The sequence below is a fragment of the Pyxicephalus adspersus genome, chromosome 3 (assembly GCF_032062135.1).
Source record: "Pyxicephalus adspersus chromosome 3, UCB_Pads_2.0, whole genome shotgun sequence".
Classification (NCBI taxonomy): Eukaryota; Metazoa; Chordata; class Amphibia; order Anura; family Pyxicephalidae; genus Pyxicephalus; species Pyxicephalus adspersus.
The window spans coordinates 79773271-79792038 of NC_092860.1; the positions used below are offsets into that span (position 1 = coordinate 79773271).

General features: G+C 34.5%; 1 protein-coding gene across 1 annotated transcript in view; it reads left to right on the forward strand.

The window, feature by feature from the left end:
- The window catches only part of DNAH6 (dynein axonemal heavy chain 6), a 131641-nt gene that overhangs the window by 36335 nt on the left and 76538 nt on the right, over window positions 1-18768 (forward strand). Inside the window, exons 20-34 of the mRNA XM_072405391.1 lie at window positions 1078-1197; window positions 2282-2462; window positions 3588-3684; window positions 5785-5980; window positions 6969-7133; window positions 7271-7384; window positions 8757-8882; window positions 10499-10654; window positions 12261-12422; window positions 12674-12811; window positions 13799-13966; window positions 15767-15915; window positions 16625-16732; window positions 17300-17855; window positions 18388-18510. Of these exons, the coding sequence (XP_072261492.1) occupies window positions 1078-1197; window positions 2282-2462; window positions 3588-3684; window positions 5785-5980; window positions 6969-7133; window positions 7271-7384; window positions 8757-8882; window positions 10499-10654; window positions 12261-12422; window positions 12674-12811; window positions 13799-13966; window positions 15767-15915; window positions 16625-16732; window positions 17300-17855; window positions 18388-18510 (2559 nt within the window). The remainder of the gene's footprint in view (window positions 1-1077; window positions 1198-2281; window positions 2463-3587; window positions 3685-5784; window positions 5981-6968; window positions 7134-7270; window positions 7385-8756; window positions 8883-10498; window positions 10655-12260; window positions 12423-12673; window positions 12812-13798; window positions 13967-15766; window positions 15916-16624; window positions 16733-17299; window positions 17856-18387; window positions 18511-18768) is intronic.

Below are 18768 nucleotides of genomic sequence, written 5' to 3' on the forward strand. Positions count from 1 at the left end.
CAACAGGAGTACCAGGGAACAACTTTTAACCAGGTGTGTGAGTCACTTCAAAGTGTCAGCTTAATATAGTAGAACAATATGGAACAACATTAAGTAGGGTATGAAAATAGGGTATGAAAATAGGCTTTTGAAACACCAGTAGCGATACTGATGCTTTTAAACTCATGTCATATTTATTTACTATGGATAGGAAAGAGGGAGGAGATGAATGGTGCTGCTCATTATAGAGGAAACATTAGATATTTGTAACCTGCCTAATGAATTGTTTCCCATGAGAGTAGATGGACAGGATTTGAATGCAATCACATTGATATGTGATTATCCCCTGATCTGTTCATTGTAAGCAAAATTGGGTTACTATTATATCTACAGTTCTTGGTATATAGGCATGATTGCTAAAATTTAGATGTGACAAACAAAAATATTCATTGTGATGTACATCAGTTATATTCAGTGATGTACATTAAAGCGGAACTATATTGAAAAAATGAAAAATTGCAATCAGTTGGGCTGGGAAGATATAACTTCAGCACATGTGTGTAGCTGTTCATGGAGACCCAGGGAATGGGGGCATACATGACACAACCCTGGCAACATACGCAGAGTTACGCAGCTCAGTGTTTTTTCTAAAGAAGACAAAGGTAAGTATGCTTTATTGGAGAAGGGACTTCGACTGTCTGCTGAGTTTCAAAGTGGAACAATATTTCCACTTTAGGAATAATCAATGTGATAACAATGGCAGGGTTTTTTCTGATCCTTTTGCTTTATGCCCTCCTGCTGGATGAATTCAGAGATGAGAGTATTCTTGTCCAATAATGGATTAACTGGGCTTTAAGAAATGTTTAGAAGCCATATGTAGGTTTAAAAATTAGCAAAGCCTGCATTTTACAAAAAAAAAAGATTTGACATATTACAAATATAAATACATTTCAGCCTTTGTTAATTTCATAAATGCACATCACAACCCCCCACACTCCCATATTGTGGGACACAATAATGGTAGCCATATTGCAATTATGAAAAAAGAAATTAAACAAAGAATTGTTAAAAAAACTGACAATGTTCTTGATTTTTCAGGTTTTGTTAGATGACAGCACCATAAACATATCTACCATAGCATCCTCTCGTTATGTTGGACCTATCAAGCCACGGGTTGATGAATGGCAAAGAAACTTGGCTTTGTTTAATCAAACACTTGTAAGTAAAAACATTTAGCATAACACTGTTTGCAATACTGCATATAATTATCTTTGTACAAATATGACAGTAAAAAAAAAAATCTAAAGTCAATTTTCTATGTGATGTACAAGTCCCACATATGTCAAACATATGTCAGGTAAAAAAAAAACATATTTAGTACATCTGTGATATACATGTACATTTCTTCATGTTTTATTCCTCTCTACAAGCTGCAAATCTGAAAAAAATAAGTGCTGATGTGCCAGAAATGTAAATTCTCTTTGTGCACAGGCAGAGCTCACAGGAGGTCATTTGCTTACATGTTTTCTGACAAAATCGACAGCTATTTTTTGCATAGATATAACAAAGTACTTTCTGTTTAAATAAAAAGTACATACATTTTACATAATAAACAGCAAGCAAATAATGAACACATCAAAGCATAATTACAGACAAGTACATCATAAATAATTCAGTAAAGACAAAAATTGGCAAGGAAAAGAACAAAATAAAAAGTGGGGGATGGAAAAGAAGAGAAAAAAGAAGGGGGTACCATCTGACAGCTCAATCTTTGCTTCAGGAAGTAATATTTGGTCTAAGTTTAATAAAAACATGAATATATTCAAGATAGCATTTATAATACTAATGCACAGTAAATTAGGTAGGTGGGATGAGCCATTGCATAGCTAGTATAAACACTAAACTGCAATTTTTTGTGGTAATTCAGAAATATTTAAAAATACTACTTTGCTAAATGCCATACTTGGACAGTATAATGACCAATAACCAATACAGTACACATGTGATTACATTTTTCTATATGCATAAATTGCTGGTTTAATCTACAGAATGCATACCTTCTTATAATAAAGAGGTGATGAGATTGAAAGATGGTCTTTTTGTCTAGCAAAGAAGAACTGGGCAGAAAGGATATCTTTCTGTACTTGCAGAATTTTGTTAATGGGTGATGGGAGACGTGAATTTATTGCAAAGATGTTCTAGACATGTAGAACCTGTTTTGGCAATATTGCTTTACTTGTTTGCACAATAAATTTTGACTGAAAGATTCTTGTATGTACTTTGCTCTTTACATTTTTTTTAGGACGAGTGGCTGACCTGTCAAAGAAACTGGCTCTACCTGGAAAGTATTTTTAGTGCTCCAGATATTCAAAGACAACTACCTGCTGAAGCTAAGATGTTTTTACAAGTAGATAAATCCTGGAAAGAGATCATGAGAAAAGTCAACCGTTTACCTAATGCTCTTAGAGCAGCTACTCAACCAGGTATATATTATTTATTGCTCTGAAACCTGAAAAACTAGGCCAAGATGAATGCAAGAATACAAATGTTACCAGCTCTATTTTATTTTTGATTATGAAATTATGAACTTTTTGTAAAGGTAAAGTTTTTTTGTCATAGGATATAGTATAGGGACAGTCAAATGCAAGAGCTTGTTCCCTTGTTATACTCCATGACAGAAATTGTCCAGGTCTCAAAGCATCAGCCTCTAGACTTCTCTAGAGCTGTCCTAACTCTCTGGAACGGTCTTCCTCTTCCTTTTCGGCTTGCTCCTACTTTCTGGTCATTTAAAAGAGCACTCAAAACCCATTTTTTCAAACTTGCCTACCCATCTTCTTCTGTCTTTTGAAATCATCACTACTTCCCACCACTACTAGATTGTAAGCTCTTTGGGGCAGGAGGGTCCTCTCCTCCTGTATCACTGTCTGTATTTGTCCGTCATTTGCAACCCCTATTTATTGTACAGCGCTGTGTAATATGTTGGCGCCATATAAATCCTGTTTATTAATAATAATAATAATAATAATAATAATATTATTAATAATAATAATAATAATAATAAAATAATCAGCCAACTGGAACTCTGCCTAGTTTGGTGTATTCTGTGTTTTTTGGAAAAGGGTGGTGTCCTTGACCTGTAGTCTGAATTGAAAAATATATAGTTTATGGGATGGCAAAGTCTTATTCTGTAGGTAACTATACAAGTCTGTGAATTTGTGAAAACTGGCCAGAAATGCACCTCCACAATGCAGATAATCCTTCTCTTTTTTTCTGTGTGTGATCTATTTGAAACAAAACAGTTTGCCTGTAACTCCCTCAATAACTTTCTTCTTCAGTATGATGTTGATGAGGATTATGATTAAACACATTTTCGGAAAAACAGTAAACGGTATTTTATAATCAGTGAATGTGATGCAGCAAAATCATTATATAAACATCCGTATTCCTGCCATAAATCTAATACTGTATTATATGTGTACTAAAACTATATTTATATATAACTACTTAGCTTGTTGTTAAAAAAAAAAACCCTTAAGTTATTTTTTTAATGCATAATGAGTGAGGATACTGGAAATGTTTTAATTAATAAAGTGTTCCTTCCTGCTTAGGTCTTCTGGAGACATTTCAAAATAACAATACACTCCTTGATCAGATTCAGAAGTGCCTGGAGGCTTATTTGGAATCCAAACGAATGGTGTTCCCAAGGTCACTAACAATAAAACTTCTTTATTAGTTGAATAGATTATAACTATATTAATTTTGATTGTTTGTTTTTGTGCTATAAGTGAAATCTGCTCTAAAAGAAGTCAACATAATGAAAATGCTTAGAATAAGTGAGATTGTAGGTCATTGAGAGGGTTAATGCACATATTCTACACTACAGACTTAATACTGATATTTTATTTGCACTGCAATCTTGCCACTGAAGAGATTTATTTACATAAACTGGAGAAGGGCCAATGGGTTATTGCTCTTTTGGTGGGGTTGATCACTGAGAGGTTAGTTTACATACATTGCAGACTGGTTATGGATGGGTTGCTACACATACTCTGTGGGTTTGAAAAACAGGCTAAGAATTTGTATACTGAATAGGTCATCATACTGCTGGTATACACTACACCTTCATCAGCCTTCCCTTCTGTGCCAACACAGGTAGTAAATAGATAATGAGATTACATGTACCACTGTTTTATATGCAGTCTGTGTGGTAGTAGGAAAAATTGGAGACTGTGTGTGATGTAAAAAGAATTCAAGTGAAAGAATAATGTCTGCGTGTGGGGAGTGGAACTACAGTGGTTGAGAGACCAGTGATGTGATGTTACTGCTAAAGCATGTTGATTCCAGGTAAATTTAGGACTGCAGGGGGAATCCACCTATACCAAAATAAAAGTAGAACGTACCTAATATATTATTATGGATGTCAAGTCAAAGCTGATTTTCATAGGTATGGATAAAAAAGGGAATAGTTAGAACCCCTGCCAATTCCTTTGTTTCTATTCAAAGTTCTGTTGGAGATAAAAAATATATTTCTTTGGAAGTTCCTGTTTTGGTAACAACATTTTGCAAGACATGACGTGAGAACATCAACACAGACAGAAATTAAAATAGTTTTCTTTAGTAGAGTAATACTAGAACCCGTGTAGTTTCTGACTCACTTTCTGTCAGTGGGAAAACAAGTCAGTGTAAATCTCTATAATGGATCCCTAGATAGCAGCCCAATATTAGTTATATTGCTCCCTCACTCCATCCAAATTAAAAAAAAAAAAAAAGTTTTTAGGCTTCCTCTGAATTATATTTTGCATATAGTGTATAATGCATGAAGTATAAATGTGTAATGTCTCTTTATTATGGTGCCATTATGTGCATAATATGCCATGTATTATATTATTATGTTATTATATGCTATTAGTGAAATTTTCCATCAGGAGATACAACACAAATTTAAAAAAGGCTGACAGATGTTTTAACCATCCTATCCAAACAAAACAGTTTTAGGCTGGAGTTAGGCGTTCATCTCTCTTTATGTATTATTAATATGTTGATAATATCAAAAATATTGCAAAATGTCAATGATCAATGTCAACACCTAAGAGTCACTGGAAACTATCTAAGGGGGTTGATAAAAGGCTAGGGATAAAAGTTGTTCCTGGCTTCTTTTATCATTGTGTTCATTGAGACTTTCCACCCTTCCCCGGCTGGAAAGAATATATGTACATAGTATTCCCGTTTATTTCCTCATAATGGGTCCAATTTGTTTAAAGCTTTTCAAGGCTGGAGAGTATACACTTTTATCAGTGAAGCTGGGTGATCCAGCAAACCTGGAATTGATCTAGTTCAGGTTTTGAAACACTTAACAAATACCTAACAAATAGCAGATGACTTAGAAGAAATTAATTGAGGTTTGCTTGCTCACCCAGCTGCACTGATAAAAATGTATCCTCTCCAACCCTGGAGAGCTTAAGTAAATCAGGCCCAATAAGAGAACTTCCCCAGCTCAAACTGAGTGCACAACCAAAAATAATGTAAGAGTGCCTTTGTTGTTGTTAAATTCATCATTATTTCTAATTATATCAACAGTAAATAATATTTATTTCATATTTGAAATTGTACTTATTGTTGAAGTTATTTTAATAATATAATTTCCATTTCTTTTAGTAAAAGTAGTATGTCATAAATTATTTTAATGGAATAATTATTGGATGGTCAAGAATTTTCATAAAGAAGCCATGAGATAAAGAGATCAGACTGTCACAAATTTTGTAAATGCAAGTGTTAATCCTGCTATCTCTATGTGTTTTTATACAGGTTTTACTTCCTGTCTAATGATGAATTGCTAGAAATACTGGCCCAGACACGCAATCCCCAAGCCGTTCAGCCTCACCTAAGGAAGTGCTTTGATGCAATTTCCAGGCTTGAGTTTGCCACTGCACCATCAGATGGGGACCAGGAGAAAGTTTTCACCAATGATATATTAGCCATGTTGTCACCTGAAGGAGAAAGAGTGAGGCTTGGCTTTTTATGCCTCTTGCAGAACTAAAAACATAGGGATTGGTTCATAAAACATCTTTCTATGCTACCTACAAATAATGATGCCAAAATTGCTGGAAATTATTTAAACATATATATGATAATAATGTTATTGGAAATCCTCAGTTAACCAGTTTTTGGAACTGTTAACTCTCATTTGTGTAGGCAGTGACCACCAGAACCTAAAGCGAGGAACAATATACTGTACATTTTTTTGAGTTGTCATTATAACAGTAAGAATAGTGGAGGAACATTTTCTGGTAAGAGCTGTCTAGCAGCAGATTTATCTTACATTGGAGAGGTTTCTTTTCACTTCCTCTCGTGTCACAGGACAAGAAATGAAGAGAAAGCTCCCAATGGAACACAGATGTCAAAAAAAAAAAAAACTGACACCAATTTTACCAATCCCTTACTTTATCCAAAATGCTGCAAAATACTTTACAGCCTTTCCCCCTCTTGACCATCTGACTTCATTATTTTGAGTCATTGACCCAAATATTTAAATAAGCCAGTGGCAGCCAGAAAAAAAGTATGTTTAGAAGGATAAGGCATTAGAGGGAACCTGCATTATCACTGCCTATCCAATATACAGGGTCACTTGTTAACTGGTTATGCAGGAAATGGTATAACGACCAGAAAAGAAATAGAACACTTTCCAACTGATCTCCAGTTTATTATTTGTTCATTTCATAATTATTACTGAAAAAAGTTTACCATGTAGAGCCAGGAGTATTAAAAAAAAGTAGTCTGCATAATTTACACAATATTGTTTATTTATTGTTTTCTGCAATTTACTGATCACAGTAATGTACATTGTGTTGCAGATATAATAATGTAGAATCCTTAAGAGCTAAGACCATGTCATTTTTTTGCTTAATTAGGGTTAATGTTCAATTATTGTTCTGACAATTGTATAGTAAATTTCTGCTAACAGTAAATGATGAACCTTTTTTTTTTACTAGGTGAGCCTTGGCAAAGGGCTCAAAGCCAGGGGGAACGTTGAGGACTGGTTGGGCAAAGTGGAGGAGGCTATGTTCAGCTCCCTAAGACGTCTCAGTAAAGCTGCTATAGCTGATTATCAGAATAAAAGTAGAGTGGAATGGGTAGTTGCTGGACATCCCTCTCAGGTAATTCATGCAATAATCTAAGTTAACATAGACCATTGCAGCTCAAATATTTAATTGAAACAAACTTTATTACCTGGTCAAATTTCCACATCTACAACAGTCCATTTAAGACATTATTTTATTATTTTGCTTTATAGGTGGTGCTGACAATTTCTCAGCTCATGTGGTGCCAAGATCTCACCCACTGCCTCGAAGGGGATGGTGAAGAAAATTTGAAATCGGTGGCTGAGTTTGAAAAAGTTAACTTTGAGGTAAGTTAGTTTACTATATATATTATCTGCTATCCTAAAAATACAATATAGCAGATTTTTCTAAACAGATAATATAGATACGTTTTTGTTCTTTAATATAAATTCCTTGTGTAAAATTATTCATTATCACCACAAAATGAACATTTATTGTGGTACAAGTTTTCATACTTTTTGATTGTTTCCTAATAAATTCCTAATAAATGTGCTTATGATAGGAGGTAATTTGGATCCAAAGAAGAAAAAACTTGTGTATGCAGCATCATACTTTTTAGATGAAGTAACTTTTTTCTAATACATCTGTCAATATCTGAACTAAAATGGCGTATTAAAATAATCCCAGGTACATCCAGGTTGAATAACTATTTGCAATCCAGATGGATAGCAATGTACAGAACACTATTCACGTGTGAAGGTGTCAGAGATTGACATTTGCCAAAATTACTGCTTTCTCACTGATAAATGACAATAATGGTGAAATGAAAAAGTATAATTTATTTATAACTTTAGGCTGATTTTCAACAGCATGATCTGGCCTCAAAGGTGAAATATTCACTTTGACACCTTTCTCACTGTTGATTGATTACAGGAGCGCATTATATAGCATGTAATAAATCAAGGAGTTCAGTCAGTTGCGTTATACAGCTGAGATACTACTACAAAAATAGATATCAGCAGCTTAGAAACAAAGAAAATGCATAACTTGCACCTTGTCATTATAGTAAATCTTTATGCAATTAATGAGTTGTCAGAAATAAGTTCAGCAATGCAGATGGCCCTACTAACCCATGAAAGTTATAGCACTGTACCATGGTCAGTTGTCAAACTGTAAAACAGGTCCCGCTAGTATGCTGTTTTTTAAAGTATTGGTTGGAACTCACATTGAATACATGTATCCAGTGAACACATGAATCCAGTAAAGTGTTTTTTTCTATGGAATATAAATGTGATAAAAATAATGTGATAAAGGTAAAGGGTGGAGGGAATTATGGTTTTAAGGTTGGAAGACCCCTGCACTACTTTAAAATATCAAATAGGAAATATATTCAACTATAAATATATCAAATATATTCATATTCAATAGTTTTACAGAAACCTATAGAAATGAAGAATTCAAATATTTGTTGCACAGCCATTGTTAAGTCTTTCTGTTTGGTGTAAGTAAAAATGTCTATGAATTAAAAAGTTTACAAACCCATGACCTAGCATAACAAATGTAAATATAATGGACAGATTATTACAAGTACTTTAATATATTATGTATGGCAATGCTTCTTGTTTATATAAACATGAGTAAGATACAAATAATGACATCAGAGTTTAATTGTACACAGATGTTTTACCTTATCGTTGCTTTTCCCTATTTTTATTTTAGAGATTAAATGCTTTAGCTGGACTTGTCCGAGGTCATCTTCCTGCTTTACATAGAAACATCATAACTGCGCTCATAACAATTGATGTACATGCAAGGGACATTGTCAGTGACCTTGTGAAGGATCAGGTAATGCAATGTTTCACCATAAATGCATAAATCCACATGCAGTATATATAGTGCTAAATAGAACCATGTGTAATACTTCAAAGTGTTACCTCTGGCAAATCTAGCCCACAATAAAAAACAAAATATCTGTAGGGCTATCATTCCATTTAATGTGCTTTAGAATGTTAATAATGCAGCTTTATTTCTTAGCTAATAAAAACTTATATAGCCACGTAGCTCTCTATTTCTCTTTCACTGTGTAACTGATAATACCTTAATAATACATTAATTTGTACAATAGATCTGATGACAGTTATATTCATTGTGACTGCCGCATTCTTTTTCCTTAAAACATGGGCTATTCATTTCTGGGTTTTTAGTAGGTTTTAGTAAGTTTGTTGAAACTTTTTTTATTTCTTGATTTGTATGAAACATTTAACATGAAGAATTATTGACAAGATCGTTTTTTATAGATCGGAGTCAATGGGGTTGATCATTTAAAGCTGTCAGATCGTCGTCTGATTTCCATCTCTGGAAATAATCTTTTGTGATTATTTCCAGTGACAGGAGAACGAATGAGCTATGTACACACAGCATTCTGTTCCATGGAGAGATGAGAGGGGAGGACAAGCAAACGTGCCAGGGCAGGTTGATGATCAACATTAGGGGACCAATCTACTCATGGCAATTCGTCATCCAGCGTGTGTACGTAGCTTAAAACAGTTCAGTCCATTTACTCAGCAAAATAGATTATCACTCAAGAGCTAAATCACTTAGCTTGGAGAATTTGGTAAAAATTCACTTTAAAGGTGACCCAATCAAGTTTATGTAAATCATAAAAAAATATTATTTTTCTTTGCATGTGATTAAGTATTCTTTGCTAAGTAAATTTTCACAACATTCACTTAGATAAATTAATCACTTGTGATTATTTACTTTGCTAAGTGAATCAGCCCCTAAGCATACTACTTTAATAGTAAGGCTACGTACACACTTGCAATGCTTCCGGCTCAGGGCCGATTTCAGACAAGAATCTGGCGTGTGTACAGCGCTCATCGTCCATTGTCCGAACGACCGCCCTGGCGGATTTACTGATGATGGACAACGAACGATCGTAATGGAAGCGAAGGGGGAGAACGTGCAGCGGGGTGCCGCTCCGTCGTTCTCTCCCTCCGCTCTCCATAGAGCAGAATGGTGCTGTATGTACAGCATCGTTCATGCATTGTGCAGTCCTTAGTGGTTGGAAAGGATCGTAAAAGATCCTTTCCAACGACAATTATTGCACGTGTGTACCCAGCCTTAGTCACTTACCTTTGTGTTGTAGGTATGACAGATAAAAGACAATATAATAAATATACAGCACATCACAAGATTTAAGACTTTATTTATATTCCAGTACAAGGATGTATGCACTAAAACACAGTTTGCTCAGTATGCAGAATAACTAATAGGAATTGGTTAAAGTTAAAGTAAATAGAACTGCTGGTAAAACCATTATGAGCATTATGATACCTATGATATCTGCTTAAAAACCTCTTTACTGTTACTTGAATCTGGTTCAATATTTCTTTCAAATTAAAACTAAAGGATTTCCTTTTTTTATATACATATATTTATATATATTTGCGTTTTTTTAGGTTAACAGCATTGACAGCTTCGAGTGGCAGAGACAGTTGCGCTATTATTGGGACCTTGACCTGGATAACTGTGTGGCCCGGATGGCACTATCTCAGTACACCTATGCTTATGAATATCTTGGTGCTTGTCCTCGATTGGTGATCACACCTCTAACTGTAAGAATAATTCTTGATTGTAAGGTTCAAAGTTGTCATTTGAAAGAGGTGCCGATTAAAAGTGCTTGTGTACATTCAATGCCCTTGTTAGAACATAGGCATTGCATCATGAATTATGGGGTGGTTATGCTGCTTCCTTTTTTTTAAACATTCTCTATTTAAGTATTTAAGAATTATGAATCCAATGTCATCACAACAATGATGTTCAGTGAAGATACAGAAATTACAATATTCTGCAAAATACCAACAATGTACAAGGCTTTAATTCAGTGTTTTAGATCTTCTGTAACCTCAGCAACAAAGACTGAAAATCCTTTTTTTAACTTGTTCTGACATCTTAACACAAAGAATGCAGATACAGGTACAATAAAAGGAATGTAATGAAGTGGAGATGTAGAAATACTGTACTAGAAGTTCCTTGATACATGCATGTTGGGATTGCCAAGTGATGCACAATCTAGGTGCAGGGCATAGGTGGCGTCTAAATACCAGAGTATCCTGAAATTGTTTCCGTAATACCAAGTGTTGGGAAACTTAGCTTCAGTGCTGTAATGTTGGAGGCAAAGTTTTCCTAATGCATTATGTAATGAACCCTGTTGATCACTTTGGGCAAGGTTTCTCATCCAGGGTTCTGTGGATCCTTAGGGTACCACAAAAGCTTTCTAGAAGTTACTTGAGCATTAAGCAATTTGTGCCTTCTATGTTAGTAACTACTGACAAATTATTCTATTTAGCTCTTTATAAGTGCTGCAATTTTCAGCTGGCCATAAATGTAAGAGTTTTTTTTATCCCAACAGGATAATATACTATGAACTATACATATCATAGATAATGTCAGGAGTTCGCTGAGACCTGAAGGGTATTTCAATGACTTCCCCATGGCAAAAAGTTTAGGAAAGTCTGCTTTAGAGCAATAAGATACAGACCAAGGGAAACATACTTTATTATCCTTTAAAACTGATAAACTGATCAGGTTTTGTATTTTGCTTTGTGGATTCATGTAAACTGCAAATGTTTATGATAGGTCCAATTAGAAGTGTAAGTCAAGGCTAAATAAAACAAAAAAAATATTTAGTACTTCCCTGCAAGACGTACACATTTCACATTTTTTTCCTGTTACACACTATATTTATAGAAAATTGCCAGAAATTTAGTGTACTAAAACTTTTTGTTGGAACTGACAGTCCAGTGTCTTTAAAGCTCATACATCCTAAGCATGTGGTGCCATCCATGCACAGATAGTGAACACAAGCAATATTTTCAACCAAAATAACAAGTATAGTGTGGCACCTAATAAAAAGCTATAACAAAACACTTTAAATGGTATATTTAAAGGGTCATGGAGCAAATAGGAGAAGTTTTTGTTGGCATTTACAAACAGTATATATAATGGTGTAGCAGCATTGGATCCTAGATGATCCTAGATCCTAGAATGACTGTTGCTCTTGTGGTTTTGGGTGAAAGCATATTAAAGCTTTCACATTACAAAAGTAGAAAAATCAGCTAGTTTCCATAGTTTTAATTTTATTTTATTATTTAGAATGATGATAATGATGATAAAGTTTATATTGGTATTTACAGTACAATGTCTTTTGGCTTACCTTAGGACCGTTGCTACCTTTGTCTGATGGGTGCACTTCAGTTAGATCTAGGTGGAGCGCCTGCTGGACCTGCAGGAACCGGAAAAACTGAGACCACCAAGGACCTTGCTAAGGCTCTTGCTATTCAGTGTGTAGTGTTCAACTGTTCTGATGGGCTTGATTACAAGGTATGTAACTTGTTGTGTTTGCTGTCTTTATTTAGCATATTTTTAAGAGGGTTGGAACTAGGATATCATGAAAATGCTCCTATTCTTTTGCTAACCTAACCCACATATTCCCAAATGTCCCATGCTACAATGTTTACTATAAATAGATGTATATAATATAATTAGTGCACAATTATCTGAAAGGCTAAGTCATAGTATTTAGACAAAGCAACTAATTGATAAATACTGATAAGTATATATATATTTTTTAGATGATGGGTCGTTTCTTCAGTGGTTTGGCTCAGTCTGGAGCCTGGTGCTGCTTTGATGAATTTAACCGGATTGACATTGAAGTCCTTTCTGTAATCGCTCAGCAGCTCATCACAATTAGAAATGCAAAAGCAGCAAAGGTAATATATAGGTATTGTTCTATAGGAATATTTAAAGCATATTTCTTTTACTATTTCTCCTATGTTTATGATACAAAATTATCAATGTATACAGTAAATACATATAATATTCATTTCCAATCTTTTATTCTTATGTATTCATTATCTAAGAAAACCTAAACTAGTGTATCAAACATATTTCCTTTATTTAGGGCTGAAGAATTGATGTGTGTGATGCATGAAATTGGCAATATTTGCTGTCTGGGGTGGATTTTGTTGACATCCTACGATTTAATTTCATCTCTGCTGAAACTTTTCATTTGAAATATTAGATATGATGAATTAGACCAAACATGTTTATTTTTATATATGTCCATAAAATATTTTCTGTTTTCTTCCTTCAAACAGTAGATTCAGGAACCAATTTTATTGTTTTGCATTATTTGTATTTGAGTCCTACAATACTAAAAAATGGATGACTTCTGCATTCTGCAATGTAATCATCTCTTTACCCTTTTCGAGCAGCACTCCTTGTGTAGATGCTGACATGAATAATCTCATGCTGGTTGCTTATATTTCTTGGGGACTGCAGTAGCAGGACATTCCCTTAAGAATGCCATTTTTTCAATGCATCTCCTATTAATTAAAAAAAAAACTTGTTGGATCATGAACTTTTTTGGTATGCGAGCTACTTTTAAAATGACCAAGTCTAAATGATCTATTAGCAATAAAAACTTGGACTTAATAACTCCTGTGCGCAGTAGATTTTATTTTGAAAGGCAGGTCTCCGTAATCTACTCCCATTGCCTTTGCGATCTACCGGTAGATTGCGATCCACCTTTTTGACACCCTGCTGTAATATTTATATATATATATATATATATATACATATATAATAAATGGTACTTTTATTTCTTGGCTGATATACTGTATGTATAGTATGTTCCAATTCCTTGATTTTTTCCTTAGGTTATTATAATAAATACGCACCTTTGCTTTGATTTTTAGTTGCCAAGGTTCATGTTTGAAGGTCGTGAGATTAAGCTGGTTATGACATGTGCAGCCTTTATCACAATGAATCCTGGTTATGCTGGAAGGACTGAGCTACCTGACAACCTTAAGGCTCTCTTTAGACCATTCTCCATGATGGTACCAAATTATGCCTTGATTGCAGAGGTAAATGCATGCAATTATATAGTTTCATATTTATTATCAAACTGTGTGTCGTAAAAATTGTTGATTTGTGAACAAGTAAACATAATTTATTTATTCAAAAAGTGCCTAAAGATAAAAGTGATATGCTTGAATAAAAACACAAAGAAATTTTGTCTTTTCCATATTGAATGCATTAAAAATATTAATAAATGTGGTGACTTTTTTTACCACTTCTTTGTCCAAGAGTACCTAATTTGCAAGATGCTTGTGGTTTACCATTTATGGGCATACTTATTTCAAATACCCCTCACAACAATTCAATAGGATTTTAATCAGATCTTTGACTTGGCCCTTTCATAACTCTATATTCTAATTATTACATTGAAAGACCCATTTCAGTTTTAATGGCTAAGTTGGGATGGATGGCTTCACATTTACCTCCACCACAATTTGATATGCTGCAGAATTTTTTGTAGACCCATTGGCCCTGATGTATTAAAGCTCTCCAAGGCTGGAGAGAATACACTTTCACCAGTGAAGCTGGGTGATCCAACAAACCTGGGATGGATCTGGTCCAAGATTCAGAGCATTTGCTAGCAAATAGCAAATGACATTGAAGAAATCCGTTCCAGGTTTGCTTAAACACCTAGCTTCGCTGGTTAAAGTGTATTCTCTCCAGTCTTGGAGAGCTTTAATAAATCAGGCCCAATAACTGCAAAGCCATGGTGCAGCAAAGCAAACTGTTTCCACCAATATGCTTCACAGTTGGTATCAGGTTCGTCTCCTGAAATGTTGTGTTTATTTTGTGCCAAAGCTTTTGTTTTGTTCAAATGCAAACTGTAAGTTTGCTTTAATGTTCTTTTTGGACAGCAATGGCTTTTTTTGGAAACTTTTTATGCAGAACAGATTGGTAAAGTGACTTTCTGACTGCAGACTTATGTACTGTTGCATATGTTACCTGAACCACAATGAAATTTTGGGGTTCTTGAATATTTCAATTAGGCTTATATAAACAGTTATTGGGCTGTATTTGCTGGACAACCCAATTATCAATCATTTAAAAGACTTAGGCTACGTAAACACGTCAGATGATATTCGTCCGATTATCGCTTCAGGGCTAGTATCAGATGAAAATCTGACACGTGTACAATGGCCATCCGATGTCATTCATGGGTCTGTCCTGGCAGACTGCGAACGACTGCAATACAAGCAAAAGGGAGAGAGCACAGCGGGGTGCTGTTCACTTGTTCTCCTCCCTCCCTTCTTCATAGAACAGAACAGCACTGTAAGTACAGCACTCTTTCATGCATCTTTCAGTCTTTTATCGTTGGAAAGAATCTTTCACAATCCTTTACAACAACAAAAGTCTAACGTGTGTACATAGTCCTACTGTCCCTGGTTATTTCAATCATAGTAGCACATGTGAATGTTTATTAGGAAAATATGAATGCAAATGCAGTCTGTGCAAGAATGCCCACTAATCCAGAGTGACACCAAACCTTGAATGCATTTTGATTTTTTCATAACAAGAGCCAGTTCTTTGTTTTTGCTTCAGGGCTTTTAATAGAGGAGTACTGAGGCAGAGTGCTGTAATGTGTTCAGGAAGCTATGTACAGCGCCCTGTTAGGTCCCTCCTACTAGCCATGATCTGCCTGCAGAGACATATGCTTACAGCACTGGGTCTAAAATATAGTGTAATGAAAACTGATTTTTTTTCTCTTTTAAGTGAATATCTAAAATAACACTAAATTGCTATACCCTATCTTTAAAAATGCATTAAATATTAAGTTGAATGTATTCCACTGTTTTTATTTGCTGTAGGTTATCCTGTATTCTGAAGGATTTGAGTCCAGTAAAGTTTTGGCTCGGAAGATGACACAAATGTATAAGCTCTGCAGTGAACAGTTATCACAACAAGATCACTATGATTTTGGAATGAGAGCAGTAAAATCAGTTCTGGTCATGGCTGGGTAAGAAATGACATAAAGGAATATTATGGCTGCTGTAATTTCCTAGGAAATTAAGCTTTGGGGGTTTAGACAATTTTGTATATAACATTTTGCTGGATTCATAATATTTATGTACACCTCCATCATGTCAATAATACTAAAATGAAAAAAAATCAGCACACATTGACATTCTTTTTTAGGATGCTACTCATCTATAATGAAATATGCTTCATCTTGTTGTAAATTGCATATTGAATACAACTGACTGGCACCTACACAGAGGTACTGATTTATTACAAGAATGTTCACTTAGTTTAGTGCATAGGATTACATTTTAAGGTTACTATGAATGACCACCCATGTTTTGTTTTAGCCTATGCCACAGAGGCTTTTGTTAGGTAAACTATACTAATGAGGCCCAACAAACTAGCTTTGTCTATTTTGGATTAAACCATTTCAGATTGTGAGTAGAGTCAAGCAAACTATTCCTTTATGCCTTCTGGCCAAATGTACACGCTGAAGTTCTGGTTTACAAGCTTCCACTAGTTTAATGCACTTTTTTATTTCCTTATTTCATTACACATTGACCACTAGGTTAAATTAATAATCAAGCATAGAATATTGACCAATCTAATAAAAGCCAGACATTCATAGTGATCCATGTTTTACCATATATGTATTATATGTATTGTATATATGTAATATATATATTTTTCTTTAACTTTTAAAGCTCACTAAAAAGAGAAAATCCACATTTAAATGAAGATGTTGTCCTAATTCGTGCTTTACGGGATTCAAATCTACCAAAGTTCTTAACAGATGATGCTGACCTCTTTAGGTGAGACACATATGTTTAAAGTAATAAATTAATACATGTTGCTCTGTCAATTGTGGATTTAATTTACTGTATGTGATTCTTCCCTCTCACTACCATGCTAATGTTTTGTGAGTTGTGGATATATTAATTATATTATAGTATTTGTAGGGGTTCATGAAAGGACCTGAATATTATTTTGAGGGTTCCCCATGGTACTGTAACTGAAATTTTTAAATACAAATTAAATTACATGTAGTTCAGTAGAAAATGTTTCCAAAATAGAATAACCTGTAAATTATGCTTTACATTGAGTACTGTATGTAAGCAAGTAGCTATTCTACCAGGAAATTCAAATTCAATATATCTACTAAATTGGCAAAAATGACAAATAAATGTATAGTCTTGTTCTGAGGTTAGCATTCACTGATTCTACATACAGTTATTTACAAACAATGTATTAGCTGAGTAACATGTTTTCAACAGTAAATATTGCCATCTTTATTTTAGGATTGTAGTTCAATATTAATGATTTACTTCTACTGTCTCACAGTTTTTGATTGAAAAAAAAATATATTTTTTTGTTTTTAGTGGCATCATATCTGACCTCTTCCCTGGAGTTGTTATTCCTGAACATGACTATGGTTCCTTACAGTCTACTATCATAGAAGTAATGCTTGCCCGGGGTCTACAGCCTGTAGCCAGTATGGTACATAAAGTTATCCAGTTCTTTGAAACCATGATTGTGAGGCATGGAGTCATGCTGGTTGGTCCAACTGGTGGAGGAAAAACTACAGTTTACCAAATCCTGGCAGATACACTTACCGCCTTATTTAAGGCCGGTGAAACACATCATTTTTACCAACCTGTTAAAACATACGTGCTTAATCCCAAATCTATCACGATGGGTGAACTATATGGAGAGGTCAACAATTTAACTTTGGAGTGGAAGGATGGTTTAATGGCACTAAGCGTTCGAGCAGCTGTGAATGACACATCAAAAGACCACAAATGGATAGTATGTGATGGCCCAGTGGATGCTTTATGGATTGAAAATATGAACACTGTCCTGGATGACAACAAGATGCTTTGCCTGGCAAACAGTGAAAGGATCAAATTTACACCGCAAATTCATATGGTCTTTGAGGTAAATCTCTAAAAACAGTATATTTAGGCCTGACTTATCAGCAATGAGAATTGCCTAGTATATGGGAACCTTTAAAGGTTATAAGTAAGCTGTGTTTTAAATGTCTACACCATGTGTAGGAATCAATGCTTATTCTGGCAAATCGTAACCTTTACAAATAATATAATTGTCCCCATGTTCACAATTTTCTAATTTTGCGTAATGGCAAAATTACATTTATTTAAGAACCATTTCCTCTCTGAATGAACCACGGATGTTCCTTTCACATGGTGTTTGTGTAAGAACTATTTTTATTGTATTAAACTGGAATGTGAGGCTAAGTAGCTTTAATCTAAATAGCTACATAATCAAATAAATATACAAGATTTCTACTGTAACCACCATCTGGCATTTAATATTTTTGGTATATAAAACAGTTTAAGTGAGCTGATAAAGAACACTACCAATATTTCATTGCTTGTATTACTAGGGTAAAAAAAACTTTTGGTTTTATATACACTACACTCATACTTAACATTTATTTTACTTGCAGGTCCAGGATCTAAAAGTGGCATCTCCTGCCACAGTAAGTCGGTGTGGCATGGTTTACATTGATCCAGAGGAACTGAAGTGGATGCCCTATGTGCAGACCTGGATAGCTGGCCTATCAACCAAAGTAGGTGCTTGATCACCACTTTGTCTATGTTATTGATTACAAACACATGCAAGCATTAGATATGCAGGCTAGCATTACAGTCTGCCTAATAATGGCCTAATACATTGTTACATCTCATATATCATCATTACTTTCCTTCTTCTTAATTCAATTGTCCCATTTAAGTAAACCTGCCATTACTCTTTCTTCCACCTGACATTAAGACACATTTTTGTGAGATAAATGCATGTCGAAAACTAGGACACTCTGTCATGTAAT